Raw genomic sequence first — 23,214 nt, forward strand, 5'->3', positions numbered from 1 at the left:
CAAATGCTCAGACGTATTTGCGTCCATGGTGCCACCTCTCCATGCCTTCCCTCGTGCTACACGGGCATCTGGTAGCGCTCATGACTGGAATGTCACTCAACCATATTGCAGAACTTCTGCCTATCAGAATTCTTTCATTCCCCGAACTGCATCTCTCTGGAACTCGCTTCCCCAGAGTTGTTTTCCTCCAAATTTCAACCCACAACTGTTCAAGTCTAACTGTTACAGATATTTTATGAACAGAGGACACCAGTAATCTGGTGTATGGATTATTTTTTTTACCCATTTGTTTTTCCTTCCTCCGTTCTGTTATTTATTTATTTAAAAAAAAAAAAAAAAAAAAAAAAAAAAAAAAAAATCTGCAGTGTGTTAAAGAGTTTTGTTATTTGGGAGACATGTTACATGCAGGAGGTGAGGTTGGAGCCAGCTCTGAGGCTAGAGTGAGGAATGGTTGGGTAGTTGGAAGAAGTTCAGGAAGATGTTGCCTCTCCTAACACTGATAGGGCTCTCCCTCCAAGCTGAGGGATCTTTGTACGTGGCATGTATTAGGAGGGTAATGCTGTTTTGTAGTGGGACCTGGGCAATAAAGAAAAATTATATTCAAAGGCTCAAACATACAGAAATGACAATGATTAGGTGGATGTGCAATGCATCCTTGAATGTGAGGCCTGGGAGGGCTAGGTTTACAATGGAAGAATTAAGAGGTAGGATGGGACTGGAGTGTACTGGAGTTGTGATGAGAAGAGGCAGACTAAGATGGTCTGGGCACGTGGAAAGGATGGGGGATGACAATTAGGTACAGAAAGTGAGAGGTGTTAACGTTAGGGGTAGGGTTGCCGAAAGGCAGACTGAAAAAGACCTGGGACGAGGTCATTGAGTGTGACCTCAGGGATAAAGGTCTGAATGGGGAAAATGCCAGAGATAAAGCAGCAAGGAGAGCCGCCATTAGGAAACCAAGGTCGACACTGCACATGCAAGCATGGTGGAGCCTTTACAAATGAAACAAAATGAAACGAAATGAACCTTCAAGCCCTCTCTATGCCATATCCTTATTTACTCATATCAGAGACATGCAGCTCACTGCTGCTTCATATAAACTGACTCAGACACTGATAGGGGTCACAGTAAGCTGGGATTGGCAACAATTTTTTTTAGGTGTCCTGAAATGTAAATATATATATAAACTGTAATAAAGACTAACACAGTGCACACAGAACTTACCATGCGTTTATGGTGAAACAAGTGCTTTCTGGCTGGCGAGTTGACATAGCGTTTGTGATGACGTTTCCTTGGTGGAGCTTCCTCACGATAATCCATATTCCTAGAGCTCTCTGTAGAATAAATTGTATATATCAGAATTTACCAATATACCCTATAAGACCTACAATGTCTGCTACCAGTAAAATGCTAAAATATCAAGATCATCTATTAAAGTATATCATCATCATCCAGACCTCCTTTCCCACCAAAGCCCAAATTTGCCCAATCCAATCGGCCACATTTCCATTCACTCATCATTCAAGCCCCCGGAATCCTGGCTCTATTGGATATGACAGAAACATTCACCACGTTCTGTAGCTTCATATAATCGTATCCAATGGAGTCAATCCAGATGCTGCCACGTTAAAAAGAGGTGCCAAATCCCTCATCCTGCACTTCTCCTCAAAACATTCATCCAGCCAGCTCGATTTCTTGTCAGTTTCCTAGCCTCACTGACTTCCAAACCTTTCTTTCTCACACTCATCTACCATATCTCTTCATCTTCTCCTTGGCCTACCTCACCTCCTCCCTCCTTCGAATTCGCTCAGATATACTTTTTTCACCACTCTATTGTTATCCATTCTCTCCACAAGACCATACCACCTCAGTACACTCTCTTCAATTCTGGTGTCCACTGACTTCCTCACTCCACATCTTTCACGAATCACATTATTTTGTATCCTATCCACCCTCTGTACTCCACATACATTCATCAGCAGTCCCATCTCCACTGCTCTTACTCTTGACTTTTCATTTTCTAGCCACACCATAGTCTCACATCCATTATGTTAAAGCTGGCACTAACACTCCTTCATGTAAGCCTTATGCAGCTGCAACACTAAACCCTCTGTTTCTTATCAGGGCCTTCATTGCACCAGCTACTTTTCTTCCTTGTGTCACTCTACTTTCAACTTCTTTTGTACACTGTCCTCTCTTCCTATCACTGTACCCAGGTATTTGAACTCTCTCACCAATTCCAGTCTCTCTCAATTTACTGTAACATTGCACTGGAAGTCACCTTCCCCCTCAGTATCCATCACTACTCTTTTCTACATTTACTCTCAAGGCACGACGCTCAAAGACATCAGCAAAACTTTGCACTAGCCTACTAAGTTCTTGTCTGGTATTTGCAAGTAGTACTGCATCACCAGCATACAACTAATTTGAGATACTCTATCCATCACCATTCATTACCAACGCCATCCCCCTCTCCATTACTCGTGCTTTTACTTCTCTCATCATCCCATCCATATATACAGTAAACTGAACAACCATGGGGACATCGCACAACCTTGTCGCACGCCCACACCGATCATGAACCATTCACTTAGATGCCCATTAACCCTTACACATGCTTCACTACCATCATAAAAACTCTTGGTAGCACCTAGCAGCTTACCATCTACAACGTACATGTGCAAAACTTTCCACAATCCTTCTCTGTCCTTTAAAAAATAAATAAAATAACAATAATGAAATGGAGTGAATGGAAGTGTGGCCCATTGGACTGGGCAAATTTGGTCTGTCTGGACATCGCTACTCCTCACCCTGCCCTAGGGTGGGAAAGGAGATGCGGATAATGATGATGATGATGATGATGATGATGATAATAATAATAATCTATCTATCTATCTATCTATAGCCCGACGCCCTAATCCCGCAAAGGGTGGCCGCAGACAAAACGCCCCCAAGTCACTCTGTCACCCACCATTTGACTCCCCTCCCCCCAACTCACCCCCCCCCTCCCTCATATACCTCTCAACTCCATCCCTCCACCTCATCCTCGGTCTACCCCTCCCTCTCCCTCCCTCCACCTCAACTACATACACCCTCTTAGTCAGTCTTTCATTCTCCACTCTCTCCACATGTCCAAACCACCTCAGTGTATTTCTCCTAATCTTTTATAATCATCATAAAAATGTAAAAATTGGATCACTTAAAACCATGACCACAATCATCATCAACTCACTTTCCCATCAAGCAACAGGGTGCAGCTGAATTCAGAAAACAAGGAGAGAAAGCACAAGTGGCTGAAGTATAATCATGTTCACTGCAGAGCCAAATACTAATTCATTCATCATTCAAGCTCCCAGAATCATGGCTCTACCTCAATGACTTAATAACGTGCACATACCTGGGGGTATTTTTCTTTACAAATGCACTTCACATTACAAAACCTACTAAGCAGAGCCAATCCACTGATAATGAAGTTATACAGGGGATGTCAAAACTCTGCGTCCTGGAGCCGAGACTAAGACCTTGGCTCCATTTAGAAGAACCACTTATACAGAGGATCATCTCACTGTTTGGCAGTCAAGTATTTTTTAGAGTATAAACACCTTTGATTTATTGTAAAAAGTTACATTCACTTGTGTATATACAGTGAGTCCTCGGTATACGAAAACTCGATGTACGAATTTTTGATGGTATGAAAGTGATGAATGTAGGACAAATTCCACAATACAAAAAGCCTCTGTCTCGATGGTACGAAAAGCGATACGGGAGGAAATATGAAAAATTCAAAATGGGTGCACTGCACAGCGCTGCTCTTGCTTGCGGCAAGAAAACAAGCTAACCCCTCTCTGGTAAACACATTTTTGTGCGCTTCTCAGTCGAGTCACGTCCGTCCTCTCCTCTCAGCTTCGTTGTATGTTACACTGTTTTTCGCTGTTCTTCACCTTTTCATATTTTCACCATGCCTCTCAAGCGCCCTGCATCATCTCCAGCATCCGGGGACCAGCTGCAAGGAAGAAGCAGCATCGTACTCTCACTCTTGAGAGGAAATTGGAAATAATAAGATGCCACGAGGAGGCAGGAAGTCTTGGAGACTGGGCAAGCTTTAGGCCTTGCACTGTCTAATACTACAGTAATTAGTTGTATGTTTTATTTTTTAATGTCTGTACAATAGTATAGTACTGTATACGTGTATTGCATACTTCAAAATAGGAGGGGTAAAGTTTAAGTGGGGGGTCCAATGGGGTCCTGGAATGTATCCCCCCTTTTTCTATGTATATTTCAATGGGGAAAATCGTTCCGATATACAAAATTTCGCAATACGAAATTTTTTTTTTGGTCCCTGTCCCTTTCGTATATCAAGGACTCACTGTACTGTACTCAGATTTTACTATTAGAAACTCCCAGGCTCAGGAAAAAATTTAGGGTTTGTTTACAACTGGCCATGTGATGGTCTGGGGGTTTAGCGGTATAGCAGTTTAGCAATTTAGCAACTTGCATACATCCTACATTAGCAGGCTAACAAGATGACTGGTGAACTCCCTGTTAACCTTCTGAAATGCAGTCATGATCACTTTGCTTGCCATCCACTCAGTAACTAGTAAGGGAATCATACTGGAGATGATGGCTAGCATGACATGTCAGTCATTGTAAAAGACATCTGTCTCATATGGAAATTCAATAACCCATGTTTGCCTGGCTTCTCTTACTGATATTTTGTTTCATTCGAGACAAGAATATAATGGAATGAAACAGTTTTATATTACCATTACTGAAAAATGGGAAAAACAACTGCAACATTAAACAGTACTGTCTGAAATTACAGCTTTTAAGCAGTTTCACACGTAGCATTCCCCCAACTCTCAGAACATGATCACTTCTGAACCCCTTGCTAACCTTCAGAAAGGCAATAATGATCACTTGCTATCCAATCACTAACTAGCAAGGGAATCATATTGAAGATGTTGGCTAGCATTACTTTTGTTCAGTCATTGTAACAGACGTCTGTTTCATATGGAAATTCAAAAACCCTTGTTAGGCTGGTATCTCATACTGATATTTTGTTTCATTCGAAATAAGGGCATCATAGAAGGAAGCAGTCTTATATTATTGTTGGTGAAAAATGGGAAAAACAGTTGCAACATTAAATTATCTATCTATCTATCTATCTATTGCCAGACGCCTCAATCCCCTTTGAGGTGGCCACAAACAAATTGCCTCCACATCGCCCTGTCCCCCGCCATTTCACTGCCCTGCTCCCAACTCACACCCCCCTCTCTCATATACCTCTCCACCCCATCCCTCCATCTCATCCTTGGCCTCCCTCTCCCTCTTCCCCCCTCCACCTCACTCACATACACTCTCTTCGTCAGTCTCTCACCCTCCATCCTCTCCATATGGCCAAACCACCTCAGTGTGTTCCTCATAACGCTTCCTATCACATCCACATCCACACCACAACGCTCATTTATATCCTCGTTCGTCAGCCTGTCTCTCCATGTGACTCCACAGACTCCTCTTAAATAACTCAATTCCACTGCTCTCTCTTGACTTGTGTCCTTCCAACAACATCCAAGCTTCACTTCCATACGTTAGAGTTGGTATCACAATACTGTCATGTAGTAACTGTTTCACTTCCATGCTCACTTCCCTGTTTCTTATCACTGCTTTCAAAGAACCAGCAACCTTTCTTCCCTGCTGTACCTTTTCAAGCACTTTACCCTTCAAACCTCCATCCTTACTCATCACACTACCCAAGTACTTAAACGTACTCACATTTTCTAATTCTTCACCATCCAACCTCGCTGTACATTCACTGACTTTACCTCTCTCAAAGACCATCACTTTACTCTTCCCTACATTCACCTTTAGATTCCATTTCTTACACACTCTCCCAAACTCATCCACCAAGCCTTGCAGCTCCCCTTCGTCTTCACTCAACAACACAGTATCATCTGCAAACAACAGTGCAGGGAGTTTCCAAACACTATCCTCTCTCACCAGGGCCACTCCAACATCCACTACCCTATCTTGTACCTCTTTTATTACCCCATCCATGTACAGATTGAACAACCATGGAGACATGACACATCCCTGTTTCAACCCAACCTTCAAAGAGAAAAATTACAGCATTATTAGCGGTTTAGCAATTTAGCGCCTAGCGATATGGAAAGTCGATCACCCCATGTTAGGATGGCTTCTGGTACTTTTGGGTACATAAAATGGTGTAAACGTTCCTTGTAATTGATTTTTGAAAACCTGGTTGTGTTGTCTGATTCTAAAATTCAGTACATGCAGGCATTTGTTTTGGAGATATAGTGTATTCCTTCACTTAATGGCCTTTGTATTTTCTTAAATGAATGAATGAACGGGTTTTATTGAGTTTTGTTTTTTTAAGTTCATTTCACGAATATAATACTTATCTTTATATACTGATACATATTTAGTGTACTTAAACAGTGATGAACATGAAGTCTCAAATTATTGTACGAAAGGAATCGGACACCTTGGACTTCATATTTCATAAACAAACCGGTCGTGTTAAGATGGCGTCGTGGTATGGAGTAACATTTTATAAGGCAGGGGTTGTTTGCTTGTTTTCTTGTCTTGTACCCTTCTTTTACATAAAAATAAAGACACCAAACATATATATATAGTACTGAAGAGATAGACTAATGTGTTAAGATAGTGTCATGGAATGCAGTACCATTATGTAAGGAAAGGGTTGTTTGTTTTCATGTCTTGTATCCTTCTTTTACTTAAAAATAAAGAAACCATAGACAGATATACAGTACTGAATAGGGGTTCTGAAAGGTGAGTGTGTATTTTAGTGAAAAATACTCATATCAAGCAACCTTTCTGTAGTTTTGGTCAAGACATACTTTTTTTCTTAGAACTTCCCTTCCAGAATTAGGGTGCGTCTATCACACTGCAGCATCTAAAATGCCACGAAATACGGTAACTGTGATCAGTCGGTCCAAAATATATAGGAAAGAGTGATACCGAACGAAGAATGTGGAACTGAATGCTAACCTACGAGAACATGTGGGACGAAACAGTAATTTTTTTCTGATTAGCAAACATTTTTGTTCCATATCATCTCTTAAAATTGTAAAACCCATAATCTTTCGTGTAAGCATACAGCCTAAAGACCTTACCAATTCAGTTCATATTCCTCAAGTTTGTCTTCTATATTTTTCTGACTATTTTGAGGGTGGTAAATGATGTTCTCTTGCTGAAAGAAACTTACTCAAAATTAGGGCGCATGTAACATAAGCACGTAAACATCGGCAAATACATCTGAAGTGAAGAGAACGCCTGACTGATGGGATGGTAGAGTAGGGTCATGTACACACACCAGTGACCTTCGTTCCCTTGCCGTAATTGTTCGCAGTTTTTGATAATGCCCTAACTCAATGTCAATGACACCGAAACAGTGAAGTGTTGTTCAAGGCCGGCAGCTATGAAGGGGTTAATGGAATACTGTATGAAAAATTCAAAATGGGCGCGGTCCATAGCGCCACACTCGCTTGCCGAGAGAAAACGAACTAACCCCTCTCTGGTAAACAAATTTTTGCGCGCTTCTCAGTTCAGTCCACGTCCCTCCTCTCCTCACAGCCTCGCTGTACGTGAGGATATTTTCGCAGCCCTTCACCTTTTCATATTGTTTCGCCATGCCTCTCAAGCGCCCTGCATCTTCTCCAGCATTGGGGGAGCCCACTGCAAAGAAGCAGCAGCACTGTACTCTAATTCTGGAAAGGAAATTAGAAATTATAAGACCCCATGAGGAGGGGCAGGGAGTCTTGGAGATTGGCAGTGCTTTAGGCCTTGCTGGTTCCACCATTGGGACTGTGACGAAGAAAACGGAGATATACAAGAATATGGCCACCTCCTCTACAATTGTATACAGGTACTGCTTACTTCTTCATGGGGGGGGGGGGTGAAGTTTAGGTGGGGGTCCGAGGGGGTCCTGGGACGCATCCCCCAATTTATAAATATACTGCATTTCAATGGGGAAAATCGTTCTGATATACGAAATTTCGAATTACGTAAGGTTTTTCTGGTCCCTATCCCTTTCGTACATCAAGGACTCACTGTACTCTCCACAAATACACCACATCACTAACATACCCAACATCATCCTGGGTGGTGATTTCAACGCCAGGGCATTGACCTGGCATATTAACAACCCTGACACAGATGGAGGGCTAGTACTACAATCCAAAACAGATCATCTTTTCATACTGAATAATCTCCATCAACATACCCATATCCCACACCAAGCCCTCTTACTCTCATCATCCCCAGACATCACCTTCTGCTCCCCAAACCTCGCCCCTCCTACATCATGGAGAGTGGTCAAAACCCTTGGATCTGATCACCTCCCAAAATCATCATCATTATCAAAATCAGAATCACCCCAGCTGGCCACACACACACATACACTAATTATAAGAATGCCAACTGGGAGGTCTTCACCACTGAAACAGAACAACATTTTGGAACATTAAACAGTACATCCATCACAAACATCAACAATGCTGTGCACTATCTATCTATCTATCTATTGCCAGATGCTTCAATCCCGTTCGGGGTGGCCACAAACAAATCGCCTCCACGTCATCCTGTCCCCCGCCATTTCACTGTGCACACCTTCAATAAAATTATAGAAAATGCAGACAAAAGACACATCTCTAGAGGCAACAGAAAGAGACACAACCCCAACTTCACACCAGAAATTCAAGGCCTCATCAGTCAACAGGACACACTATGACACTCCCCAACACCCCATACACAAGACACCGTACAACAAATACAAGAACACAACACTCAAATAAACAATACATTATCACAACAGCAAACACTGAACTGGAATAATTATCTCCAAACACTTGACCACAAAACAAACATCAGCAAAGTCTACAAAACACTAAACAGCATCACTCTCTCCAACACCAACACTACACAAGCACATGCTGCCATCACAACAACAGACATCATAACTTCAAACAAACAACAAGCAAACACTCTCATCAATCACTTTTCACATGTCAGCCATCTCAACCCCCATCACGACGACCAATGCATCATCCAATGTAACAGATAGTTCCCCACAGACCCAGACATCGCACCATTCACTTACAACCAGATGATGCACATCATTAGCAATCTTAAGCACTCATCTACCTGTGGACCAGACAACATATGCAACATTCACCTTAAACACCTTGGACCACATGGCAAAAACATGCACTCACCAACATATCAAACTACAGCTACTCACACAACATAATACCCAACATCTGGAAGCATGGCATTATCATCACTATCCCCAAACCCAACAAAGACCCCACATTCCCTTCCTCACACTGCCTCATCACACTCCTCTACGCCCTCTCTAAAGTCACTGAAAGACGTACTACAACTAGTTACACCTCACACCCCCCTAGCCCCAACACAACATGGCTTTAGGCCACTACACTCCACAAACATTCTTACAGACCTTACAAAGAGAGTTTTTGATGGCATGAAATCAGCTAGGCCACCACACAAAACACTCCTAATCACACTAGACATTAGCAAAGCTTTAGATGCCATCCCCCACCACAACCTCAAAAACAAAGTATTTAAATAACATGCACAATAACACAAAAGAAAGGCTGGCAAACTATTTAGCAGGCAGATGTGCATTTGCTGGTCAGTCTTCGAACATCAGAAACTACACAAATGGCGTCCCTCAAGGACCTGTTTTGTCCCCTACACTCTTTAACCTATACATGCACGACATACTCACACCCTACACACCAGATACACATAGCTTCCTATGCAAATTGACATAACACATGTACACATCACAATGCAAACACAGCTGCACACATCCTCCAACCGTACCTCAACACACTACATGAACGTTTCACCACAAACAGGCTCAAAATAGCCCCAGCCAAATCTATAGTGACCCTTCTCACAAACTAGTCAGCAGAGCACAGTCACATTCCACACCTCACCATAAACAACACTCCCTTACCACACATATACCCCCTAAAAAAATACTTGGTGTAACATACAATACATAAATGTTATTTAAACAACACATCACAAACTTTAAAAATAAAATAACACCAAGACTCAATGTCTGGAGGTCACTTGCCCATAAAACATTTCGACACAACAAAGAAACCACCACCACAGTGTACAAACAGTATATCCGTTCAGTGATGAATTACGCAAGCCCTGATTGGGCTCTTAACCTCACTAAAACACACAACACTCTACAGACCATACAGAACAAAGCCCTAAAAATAATCACAGGCTGCACAGCTACTACACCCACAGACCACCTACATCAAGAAACCAAAGTCCTCAAAGTCAAGGATCATCTAAGACATGAGAGGCACCCAAATTCTCGCTGCAGCCTCCACAAACCCACAACATTCACTACACTACATGGCAGCACATCCACACACACCAAGGAACGTCAAAACAACACCCAGCACACGATATCATACACAAATACAGCACTGTCATCTCTGCCCCCTCGCCTGCCTCAGAGCAGCTCCCTGAAGCATATCCATACTCAGATCACTCGCCGCTCCATTCAGTCACTTAAAGACAACACACAGCTGCATGCACAGACTCCTGATATCCATCCTTCTGAATCCCATGTCCTTTGTGAGGACAGGGTCCACCTGGCCAGGCTAAGATGTGGGCATCATCCAGCCCTCTTAAGTTATCAGAAGAGGCTGGATGACTCCGTCGCTGATGCCTGTCCAAAACGTAACACAGCACCCCATACTATTAAGCACATTATGGATATAAAGGAGCACTGTGGTGTGGATGTGGATGTGATAGGAAGTGTTATGAGGAACACACTGAGGTGGTTTGGTCATGTGGAGAGGATGGAGGGTGAAAGACTGACGAAGAGAGTGTGAGTGAGTGAGGTGCAGGGCGGTAGAGGAAGAGGGAGGCCGAGGATGAGATGGAGGGATGGGGTGGAAAGGTATATGAGAGAGGGGTGTGTGAGTTGGGAGCAGGGCAGTGAAATGGTGGGGGACAGGACGACGTGGAGGCGATTTGTTTGTGGCCACCCCAAACAGGATTGAGGCGTCTGGCAATAGACAGATAGATAGACATCATGGAAGACTGCATTGCACACAATCACCTACGCCAACAACACAATATACATTCCTTGAGAGCTTTGTAAGAAAGCCTAGTCTCGGCCATGGCCTTCCTTAGGGACTCAGGGCTGTTCAGCCAGACTGCCTAGAGATCAACTACTACTACTACTACTACTTTCGCCTATCAGAAATCTTTTATTCCCAAAACTGCATCTCTTTGGAACTCGCTGCCCCAGAGTTGTTTCCCCCCAAACTTCAACCTACAGCTGTTTAAGTCCAACTGTTACAGACGTTTTATGAATAGTAATCTGGTGTAAGAAGTATTTTTTTTATTCATTTGTTTTTCCTTCTTCTGTTCTGTTATTACAGTAAAATATCGATTTAATGGCACCCTAGGGGGCCCTGAGCATGCCGAAAAAAACGAAATTCTGTTAGATTGGGGCTTACACCTATCGATACTCCCAAAACTCACGCTAACACATTTTAACACACTTTTAAGCATATAAACATGTGCAGACATACCAAATCAATAAATTTTTTTTTTATATTTAGAACAAAAGAAAGCAGGTAGGTGTGGTGTTGTTGTAAAGTACTGTACGGTAATCCAGGTAAGTACAGTACAGTAATCCAGATAAGTACAGTACAGTTAAGTCTTCATATAACGCAAGATAGGTTATAAAGAACCACATGCAAAATCGATTTCGCGCTAAAACGTGACATATACTTACATCTAAAATAGGGGGTTAGGTTCTAGGAGCCTCATATTTTTTGTTGAAAATATATTTCAAGATAGATTACATTATTAGAAATACGTCCGCCTTAAGATACCGAAGACATTGTGTTTACATACGACCTCACCGACTGGACACATCAATGCATAGCTACTGCATTCTAACCTAACCTAACCGATTAGTTTTGCCCCCTAATACTCCCCATAAAAACCAGAATCACCAAGGACTGTCACTAAGCCTCTTGACAGTCCTCATTAAAGATCAAGCATAAATGTGACCTAAACAACACGTGAATAATGGTCAGCCAGCATCACGCATATTTCATCACGAATCACTTTCGGTAGTATACATACATTTATATATATATATATATATATATATATATATATATATATATACTGTATATATATATATATAAAATGCAGTGTGAAACTTTCTGAAAGCTGTTAGTCATCAACAATAAAGGAAAAAAAAAAATAAATAAAAAATAAAGAAGTCGTCAGCATGGAGCGAGTGCGCATCTCACTTCTCAGATACACACAAATGCAGAAATCGTGAAAAATAAACAAGTCAGCCAAACAGTATAAATTGTAAGACAGTGTAATTCACAAGAACTGAACTCACATAATTATCTTGCCTGTTTATGTCAACACGTAGTGTCTTCACATATCATAAGATCGGAATTTACTTGACCAAAGATCGTCAGTTTATAACAAAAAGATCGAGCACAAAGCCTTTTTTTCTTCTTTTTTTCACACTCGTTGCACTAAAGGTGAATACATAAATTTCACTGCTCCAGCATTAACTTCTTTTTCCAAAAAAGAAAACTATCCACATTGTAAACATCCTGATTCATTTTATCTGTCTGATTATTTGCATTTAAGCTGCAATGCTACACGCCACTTCGTCCAACAATATTACATTTTCATTTAGAATAAATAAATGCCACTCAGGGATGAGTGAGGCTGGTCACTCTCATCTTAAATGTCGAGACCAACGGCCTAGCCCCGGGCTCCTACACTCTTCTTGGGGCAATGTAGGATTGGATGATGGATGGATGGATGGACTTTTCTTGTGTTCATAGCACTTTCAGGGTGCTTAGGCATAACTAAAGTTAGTTTGGAACCACGTGCTCAGTTCTGAGAGGAAACGAGGAGCAAGGAAATAAGCAAATAAACTTCTCATCACAGTGACCGTTCACACAACACTAAGGTAGGCAGCAGGCTGTGGCTGGTGGTATTGAGGTGGGGGTAACGTAGGTCGGGTCAGGTCGAGGAAACCAATCAGTGACTGACAAAAACATAACACACGAGTTGTATCTGGAAATCCAGTACCAAGACACCCATTTCCCACAGTTTCTCTCACGCAATTGAGTGGTATTACTAAGCTATTATATAATTATGGGAAAATTAAATGCTCTTGTTACTGTAAGATCATTGTTTCGTTTAGTCTTAAATTGTGACTCTACTGTACAGTAGTCCAGGTAAGTTAGCTGGCAGGTTGAAGTAGAATAGATGGCACTATGTAAATAAGTTCACTAAGTTATGAAGTCTATAACACTAGTTCTTAAATCTAACCTTACATGCTAATTTTTTTTTACTTTGGGGTCAGGCTAGGCGGAAGGAAGACTGGGTGAGCATAAACATACCCAGTTGGAGGGAACTTCAAACAGATGATCGAGATGCATGCGGCCCCCGCTACATTTGAATTTCTTTCTAATTTTTACCCATTTGGGAGGAATTTTTTAAATTTTTTTGCATAAGTATTACTCAGACTGTATATATATATATATATATATATATATATATATATATATATATAAAAGTGGGAAAACTATTAAAAGGCTTACCAGACAAATGGGCCATTCATCATCTCACTCATCACTTAACACTTCAAAATTTTCTGCTCCATCCCACAAGCAAAAAAACACCCAAAATGAGTTTCAGATAATAAAATAATCTTATAATGCTTGTGGGGCAGAAGCATTCTGCCGATTAACCATTTTAAACTAAAAAAGAAATTGGGTGAGATCTTAACCAGCAAAAAAATAAATAATAAAAAAACATAAATAAAAAATGTAATGGTAGAATTGCATCAAACTCCTTAACAAATGATGGCACAGTACAGGGTGGCTATCTCTGACAACATACCTGCAGAAGAGAGTTGCAATGGACGAGTTTCCCGGCAGTTTCGCCTGAGCGAGTAAGGGGATCTCGTCTGTCCCCCCTCCTCCCCCTCTTCTTCCTCCTCTTCCTCTTCTTCCTCCTCCTCCCTCCCTTCTTCCTCCCTTTCTTCCTTGTCATTGTCACTGTCATCTGATGAAGATACATGCTTTCTGGACCTCCTTGTAGGTGCTTCATAGGTGAAGCGTGTCACTGGTCGACGTTGACGCTTTACTTTTGAGTACATGTCCTCAAACTGAAACATTAGACTCACTTCATAAGCAAACCTGAAGTACATTAATATCTTATCTATCAGTCTATAGCCAGATGCCTCAATGCTAAAAGAAATGACCACAAACAAATCACCTCTATGTCACCCTGTCCTATACCATTAACCCCTAAGCGCCGGCCAACAGTTATATCCGACGAGCAATTGGTGGAAATGGCTGCTGGGGGACACCTATAATCACAAGTGTTTTCACGCCACAGTTTGAAGTGGCCACCATTTGATCTCATCACCAGAGGGTGGGGATAGACTACCGGCACCCGATGCAAGCATACCTCAGTCATCGCTGTGACTTTGCCAGGCGTAGGACGATGTTTTCTTGCCTCTCTTGTCCAATTCCATTCCCGCCCTATGTGGACCCTTGTCTCATCCACCCCTCCCAAGCCTCTTCCTCAGGATACTAGGAAAGGGCTAAGTGATAGTGCCATAGGGCATGTCTTGGATGCAACTGTCTAGTTTCTCCAGTAATGATGAAGTTATCACGTTGAGAGCAAAGCAGATGTCGATGCCACGCATACAAGCATGAATACAGCCTGCCTCGCGGCCAAAAATTACGTATTCAGGCAAACCCCAAAATATACCTGTAGGTGTGACACCCCAGTTTAGCAAAAGTGGTAGCATTGCCACCCTACCCCGCCAAACGATGGCAAAACCCCAGTATAATTTTTTTTTTTCTAAAAACCAATTTTGCTGACATTTTAATTTAAATTTTGTTTAGACTGACTTATAAACTGTTTTTAGGCTTAGATTAATCTGTCTTAGTCATAGGTGGGGTGAACATTGTCATTATAGGGTACAGTTTACTACACTAAGTTTGATTTTTCCTCTTATTTTTGACGATTTTCAGATTTTATTTTTGGATTTAGGTGAGTTGTAAACTGCTGTTAGGCTCAGTTTAGCTTGTTTTAGAGTTATTTGGGGGTTTGGGTTAGCCAGAAACTTGTTTTGGGGATCATTTGGGTAGGTTTCGGATTTGGTTCAAGGGTAAACCCAAGGTTCAAAAACACACCCCTATACTTTACATGTTAAATCTACCCAGAGATATGACACCCCGGTTAGTGATGGGTTTTTACTTAACTAACTGCATTGTTAAACCACGGTATGCCTGTATACTTAATGTCCTTACTCATCAACGCAACCAGCTACAGACCTGGGAATGGTTTTATTCGCAAGAAGAAGGGTTGGTGAGTAATACGGTTATTAATTTGTTTCCCTAACTGCTGTACTTTCCGAGACATTAAGGTTTGAAAACAATCAACTCTGAGAAAATTGCCCATACTGAGAGGGCAATGGCAGTATAAACAGCCTGGCACGAAGGGGTTAAGTGGCCCTGTCTTCACCTACACTACTCTCATGCATATAAAGTACTCATCTCATACCTATGAATATAAAATATTTCTTCACCATCCCTCCATTCCATCTTCAGTCTCCCTCTCCCACCTTTTCCCTCCACCTTATTCACACTCTCCTAGTAAATTTCTCACTTGCCATTCATTTCTCTTAAAACTGATATGCTCATGAACATTCATACAATATTAACTATACTACACTTCTAGGTGCCGTCATGAGTTTTAAGATGGTAGTAAGGCATGTGTAAGGGTAAATGGACATCTAAGTGACCATGATCAATGTGGGTGTGCGACATGGTTGTGTGATGTCCACATGAATGTTCAATAATACATGGATGGGGTGATGGGAGAAGTAAAAGCATGAGTAATGGAGAGAGGGATGGCATTGGTGATGAATAAAATATCTCAAATTTGTTGTATATTGATGATGCAGTGCTACTTGCAAATACCAGACAAGAGCTTGGTAGACTAGTGCAGAGTTTTGTAGATGTCTGTAAGCGTCATGCCTTGAGAGTAAATGCAGAAATGAGTAAACTGATGGTTACTAAGAGAGAAGGTGACTCCCAGTGTGATGTTACAGTGAATGAAGAGAGAAGAAAGATGAATAGAGAGAGACTGGAATTGGTGAGAGAGTTCATATACTTGGATACAGTGATAGAAAAAGAAAATGTGCAAAAGAAGTAGAAAGCAGAGTGACACAAAGAAGGAAAGTAGCTAGTGATATGAAGGCTTTGATAAAAAATGGAGGCTTGAGAACTGCAGCTGCACGAGGCTTACATGGAGGAGTGTTAGTGTCAACTTTAACATACAGACATCAGACTATCGTGTGGCATGAAAATGAAAAGTCACGAGTGAGAGCAGTGGAGCTGGGACTCCTGAGGAATGTATGTGGAACACTGAGAGTGGATTGGATACAGAATAATGTGATTCGTGAAAGATGCAGAGTAAGGAAGTCTGTGGACACCAGAATCAAGGAGAGTGTATTGAGATGGTTTGGTTATGTGGAGAGAATGGATAACAATAGAGGGGTGAAAAATTGATATGTAAGAACAATATGAGGAAAAAAGGAGGTGAGGCAGTCCAAGAAGAAGGTGGAGATAAGGATATGGTGGACGAGTGTGTGAGGAAGAGAGGTATGGAAGTTGGTGAGGATAAGGGACTGACGAGAGACCGAGCTGGCGGGATGAATTTTGTGCGGAGTAGCACATAACCAGGAATTTAGCAACCCCTTTTTAACGTGACAGTGTTCGGATCGGCTCTAGCAGATTGGTAAATGTGAAGCTACAGAATGTGTTGAAATTTTTTTTGGCCTATCTGACGGAGCCACGATTCTATGGGCTTGAATGCTGAGTGAGTAGAAGCATGGCCCATTGAACTGAGTAAACTTGGCTGTCTGGACGTGCTACTCCTCACCCCGCCCTAGGTGGGAATGGAGGTCCGGATGATGATGATGATGATGATGAAGATTGGTATATATGAAGCTACAGAATGTGGTGAAATTTTTTTCTGGCTTATCTTACGGAGCCATGATTCCATGGGCTTGAATGATGAGTGAGTGGAAGCATGGCCCACTGAACTGGGTACACTTAAGCTGTCTGGACGTGCTACTCCTCACCCCGCCCTAGGTGGGAAAGGAGGTCCGGATGATGATGATGATGATGATGATGATGATGATGATGACGATGACAAGGAGGAGGAGGTGGAGGAACTATAATAAGACTACTGCAAGATAAAACAAAGTTTCAATCTACAATGTGCCATACCAAAAAATATATATATATGAAAATGAATAAATAAAAAAAAAATAATGGTACAGTATGTCCGACCTTGTAAGTGAAAGAGCCCCAGCATAGATTATATGGAGAGTAAAGGTAAAAGGTGGAGCCAAACACTATAAGGCTCTTGGCAGTTGTGCTCATTTACATAAGTAAAGCCCCTGAGTCAGTGTTGGTTTTCACCTAATATCCTGGGATACATGGCAATAGCATCACTCAGGTTACCACAGTTACCTCCTCTAGAGGTTACCCTTAGTACTCATTTTACCTACCAACCCATAATGGATTAATGGTTCAATAGACACCTGGATCGAGGGATGCCAGCTGCCTGCACCATGAATTCAAACCCTGTCATTAGTGGGCCAACAGCTTCACAGTCAGCAACACTGAACACTCAGCCAACAAGGCAAATAATAACTGAGAATAAACAAAATAAAATAACGTAATAATTCATTCACTCATTCATCATCTAATCCAGTGTTGCCTCATGAGGAGCGTAGGAGCCCAGCACTAGGCAATAGGTCCTGACATTTAAGGTCACCAACCTCACTCATCCCTGAGTAGCATTACATGAGCAATAAACCCCCAAAACCCCTTGGGTATAAACCTGCACTTGCTCAATCCAACTAAAGCACCTTAATTACCCACAAAACCATCAGGCACCATAATTTGGTTATATAGTTACCACCCAGCATAGTAAATGGTGTCCTGGTGTACATGAAACCATTTGGCTTGTCAATCAGTGTTGAGTCACCCACAGACAGAAGGAAGGGGAAAGAATAAAGGAAAGAAAGATAGAAGAGGAAGGAAAGAAATATGGAAGGAAGAGGGGAAAGGCAGGCACCCAAACAGCAACTAAATTGAGTGAGTGGTTGGTGAGCTAATAATGACAAGAAATTGCAGTACACCAGGAAACCATTTACTGTGCTGGGTGGCAACCATATAACCAAATTATGACGCCTGGCAGTTTAGTGGGCAATTAAGGTGCTCCAATCAGACTGAGCCTGTGCAGCTTTCTATCCAAGGGGTGGTTGGGGTTTTTTGCTCATGTAATGCCACTCAGGGATGAGCGAAGCTGGTCACTCTCTTCTTAAATGTCAGGACCAACTTGCTAGACCGGGCTCCTACGCTCTGCATGGGGCAACACAGGATTACTTGATGATGATGACGATGATGATGATGCAAACAATTAAAGAAAAGTCCTGGGGTGGCTTAGGTAAAGGTTAGACATGAAGTAATGATGCAAAAGAAATGGTGAGGATAGTCTGAGGATGGATTAAATAAATATATAAATATGATAACATGATGAAAACAAACATGATAAAAGGCTGATACAAACAATGCAAACAAGTAAGGCAAAGAGCCCCAGGGTGAATATGACAAACAAGATAAAATGATGATGCTACAGAAAAATGCAAACAGGTGGGAGAATAAGTCCAAAGGATTCAAGGGAATTAGATACAACTTAATGAACATAACAAGACACTAACCGAACCCTGGACGCTCCTGGCCATAATGGGGTCACGAATGCGCTTCCTCCGTTCAATCAACCTGACCTCACTCGGCTCTGACACCTCTTCTTCCTCTTCAGTGTCATCCATCTTCTGGCCAGCATCAATGAGGGAGCTCCTGGTAGTACGACGTCTCTGAGGCATATCCTCATCATCGTCATCCTCATCGTCATCATCATCGTGACCCAAGCACTCGCCATCGTTCTCTCCCTCTTCTCTGTTATCATTAGCCTCCCTCTCATCCGCCTTTGTACTTCTGTCCTCCTTTCTTCTTGTACCACGGCGTCCACCCTTCTTTGGAGCCTCATCCTTCACTTCCTCAACTCCGGCTTCTGTACTTACTTCCTTCTTCACGTGTGTCTTCCTCCTTCTGTTATGCTCCTCCTCTGAATGATCTGTCTCTCTGTCAACATAAATATTAAAAAACATTCAGTTAAATGTTCTAAAAAACTCACAAACGAGGTGGATAGAAACCAGAAACAGGGTAAATGAAGGAAAGCTATCAATGGAAAGCAAAGTGAAATGGGCAATACATTCAATCATTCATCACTCAAGCCTTCAAAATTCTTGAATTCACCACAACAGCAGAAGCTTTCCAAAGTACTTGTGCATTAATATGTTGTGAGACAAGCTAAGTGATTCTTAGGTTCATATCTAAATGGCTGAGCAACATTACAACAGTACTGTATAATAATTCAAATTCACCTTACTCTAGTCAGATCACAGTGGAACTATGAGGTGCAACCTTTGCTCACCACACTACAGGATAGCTATAATATATTGGAAATTCAGAAAGAAAAAAAAAAAATCATTCATGGCATCAGAAATCTTCCTTATGAGACCAGGTTTAGTCAACTCCATTTATATTGTGTGAGTACAGTAGTGGAAACCTTTATTCTCATTTGAACCATTCACAGCACTCATACACAGATTACACAGAATCCCATATTAGAGACTGGGGTAGATCATCAACAACAACAGCTACAACAACAACCCCTTTTGGAGGGTAGGAGCCCAAGGCTAGGCTATCAAATTCTGGTATCTACTGTGCATTTATTGGCCTTTCCTCTAACTCTCTCTCTCAGTTGAACACTACTCTCCTCCTCTAAACCTCACCTTCTCTTCTTAACCGAGCCTCAGCTGTCTGAGGCAACTGACAGCAAATCCATTTTTCTATATCCTCCTACTTTATACTTATTTCAAGGCCAAAGGTGGTCGTTGTGTAAATGTACGCAACGACTTATCTTGCTCTCGAGTTCCTGAACTTGATTCTTCTGAATTCTCTACTCTCTGGCTTTGGCTTTCCTGTCATTCTCTGACTAAATATATCTGCGCTGTTTATTTATCCCCTAATTCCACTGACTTTCAAAAATTCTTTGACTATCTTACTTCTACGATGGAACACATTCTATCCATTTCTCCTTTCTCTGAAATCTCCACTCTAGGAGATTTCAATGTTCACCATCACCTTTGCCTCTCCTCTCCTTTCACTGATCCACCTGGTAAACAAGACTACATCTTTTCTATCCTTAATGACCTAGAGCAGCTTGTACAGCACCCTACCCGTATCCCTGACCGCCTTGGAGAGAGCTCCAACATACTTGACCTCTTCCTTACAACTAATCCTTCTGTTTACACTGTTGATCTTTTCTCTCCGTTGGGCTCCTCCATTCACAACCTTATTACATTACCTGTCCTATCACTCCAGCACGGCCTGTGGACTCTCCAAAGGAACGTCGTCTGTGGCACTTTGGAGCTGCGGATTGGGAGGCCCTCAGGCAGTACTTCTTTGATTTTCCCTGGAATGACTATTGCTTCCATGGTCGAGAGCCATCTGAGTATGCTTTACGCATTACAGAGGTTATTCTCTTGGGCATGGAAGCATACATTTCTTTCTCATGTCCTCTGACTAATGCAAGAAAGCCTTGGTTTAATCACATTTGTTCTAATGCTGTCCGCAACAAGGAGAGGGCCTTTAACCCCTAAAGTCCTAATCGTATCAATTGATGTGGTTTGAGTTTTATGCCAAAATGCCTAATTGCAACAATTGAGAGCCACTGATGTGGCGTGAGGGGGGGATAGGACTAACCCGGGCGGTGGGGGGGCACTCCCCCCCTCTCGGCTGCCTTCATGCCACCCTCTACTCCACTCCCTCACTCCCTCCTTGTCCCCCATCACTCTCCCACCCCTACATGCACCTGCATCTCTCCTCCCACCACCACCTGAATCCCTTCCCACCATTCTCTTGCCCCTCCTCCCTCCCTGCTAGCCTCGTCCCCCTCCCACCTCAAACCCCACCCCATCCCTCCCTCCTTGTCCCTCACTACCCTTCCAACCCCCTACAGACTCCCGAGGGTTATCATGCCTGATTTTTTTTTCTTTTCTTTTTTTTATGATGAAGAAGGAACCAAAGGCAACAAGCCTGCAAAATTGTTCCTTCCAAAAGAAAAACAAAATACAAGAGAGAGCCAAATTCAAGATCCGATCATTTCAAGATGCCTGGACACACTGCGTTTGAAAGACTGGGGATCATAGGAAGCAGGAAATACAGACAGAGGAAGACAGGTCCATAATTGACCTGTTGCATAAATGAAGGACTGGGAGTAACGGTTAACTCTTGCATTAGAGAGTTGGACAGAAAAGGGATGAGAGTTTGCTGCTAGATGGGTGCTATGCACCCGTCGTAGAGGTGGAGGAATGCATGCAGACAGTTCAGAGGAGCAGTGACCATTGAAGTAGTGATAGAAAAGAGATAAAGATGCAACAGTGCGACGAAGAGACAGAGGTTGAAGGGAGTCAGTAAGAGGAGGAGAGTTAGTGAGACGAAAAGCCTTTGACTCCACCCCATTGAGAAGAGCAGTATGTGGGGAGCCTCCCCACACATGAGAGCTGTATTCCACGACAGGGGCGAATAAACCCCTGTATAGAGTCAACAATTCTACAGGGGTAAAGAAGGAATGGAGTCGGCTTAGGACACCTAATCTCTTGGAAGCGGATTTTGCAGATGTAATATGATCTTTCCAAGATAAAACCCGAGTAAATGAAACCCCAATCATGTTCAAGGATGATGTAGGATTAAGCTGAATGTTATTAAACATTAGTGGGTATACCTGTGGAAGAAATTGTCAGGTTGATAGGTGCAAAAAATGAGTCTTTGATGTATTAAAAACAACCAGATTATTTTTACCCCACTCGGAGATACGAGCCAAGTCAGACATTAGGTATGCCATAGCCTCATCCCTTGTTTGTTGAAGTAACTGCTGAGATGGACGTTGCGGGAATCGAATGGAAAGGTGAAGGGTGGAGTCATCAGCGTATGAGTGGATAGGGTTAGATGTACAGCTTAGAAGGTCATTGATGAATAAAAGGAAGAGAGTTGGTGATAGGACAGAGCCCTGAGGAACACCACTGTTAATAGATCTAGGAGAAGAACAATGGCCATCTACAACAGCGGCTATATAACGAACAGTAAGGAAGCTAGAGATGAAGGCACAGATTCTCAACCTCTACGACGGGCGTGTAGCACCCGTCTAGCAGTAAACTCTCATCCCTTTCCTGTCCAACTCTCTAATGCAAGAGTTAACCGTTACTCCCAGTCCTTCATTTGTGCAACGGGTCAACTCTGGAACTGTCTCCCTCTGTCTGTATTTCCTGCTTCCTATGATCTCCAGTCTTTCAAACGCAGTGTGTCCAGGCATCTCGAAATGATCGGATCTTGAATTTGGATCTCTCTTGTATTTTGTTTTTCTCTTGGAAGGAACAGTTTTGTGGGCTCGTTGCCTTTGGTTCCTTCTTCCTCACATAAAAAAAAAATAAAAAAAAAATGCAATGGCAAAGCTTTCGCCAAAGTCCCGAAAGGAAGATGACCAGGAGTCTGAAAGGTAGGTGAGAAGATCGCCAGTGGAGCGTCCCTGACGGAACCCGTACTGACGATCAGAAAGAAGGTCGTGATAGGAAAGACGCTTTCAAATTTTTCTAGTAAGAATAGACTCGAAAACTTTTGAGATACAGGATGTTAAAGCAATTGTACGACAGTTAGAGGGTTGGGAATGGTCACCCTTCCTTGGTACTGGCTGAATGAGAGCAAACTTCCAGCAGGAAGGAATGGTACAAGTTGACAGACAAAGGCGAAAAAGTTTGCCTACGCAGGGTGTAAGCACATAAGCACAGTTCTTGAGAACAACAACAGGGACTCCATCAGGCCCATATGTCTTATTAGTACTGAGGTCTGTGATGGCAGAAAATACATCAGCTGAAGAAATTTTAATGTCAGCCATGAGGAAGTCAGA

The 23,214-nt window shown here is 42.3% G+C and overlaps 1 protein-coding gene across 1 annotated transcript in view; it reads right to left on the reverse strand.

The window, feature by feature from the left end:
* LOC145414545 (uncharacterized) overlaps positions 1-23,214 on the reverse strand; it is a 266,969-nt gene that overhangs the window by 130,845 nt on the left and 112,910 nt on the right. The window contains exons 11-14 of the mRNA XM_080284065.1: positions 18,899-19,324; positions 13,993-14,260; positions 2,105-2,113; positions 1,222-1,331 (exon numbers count right to left, since the gene is read on the reverse strand). Of these exons, the coding sequence (XP_080140191.1) occupies positions 1,222-1,331; positions 2,105-2,113; positions 13,993-14,260; positions 18,899-19,324 (813 nt within the window). The remainder of the gene's footprint in view (positions 1-1,221; positions 1,332-2,104; positions 2,114-13,992; positions 14,261-18,898; positions 19,325-23,214) is intronic.

This window comes from Coenobita brevimanus, chromosome 100 (genome assembly GCF_032717465.1).
Source record: "Coenobita brevimanus isolate Jiangsu-jjx chromosome 100, ASM3271746v2, whole genome shotgun sequence".
Taxonomy (NCBI): domain Eukaryota; kingdom Metazoa; phylum Arthropoda; class Malacostraca; order Decapoda; family Coenobitidae; genus Coenobita; species Coenobita brevimanus.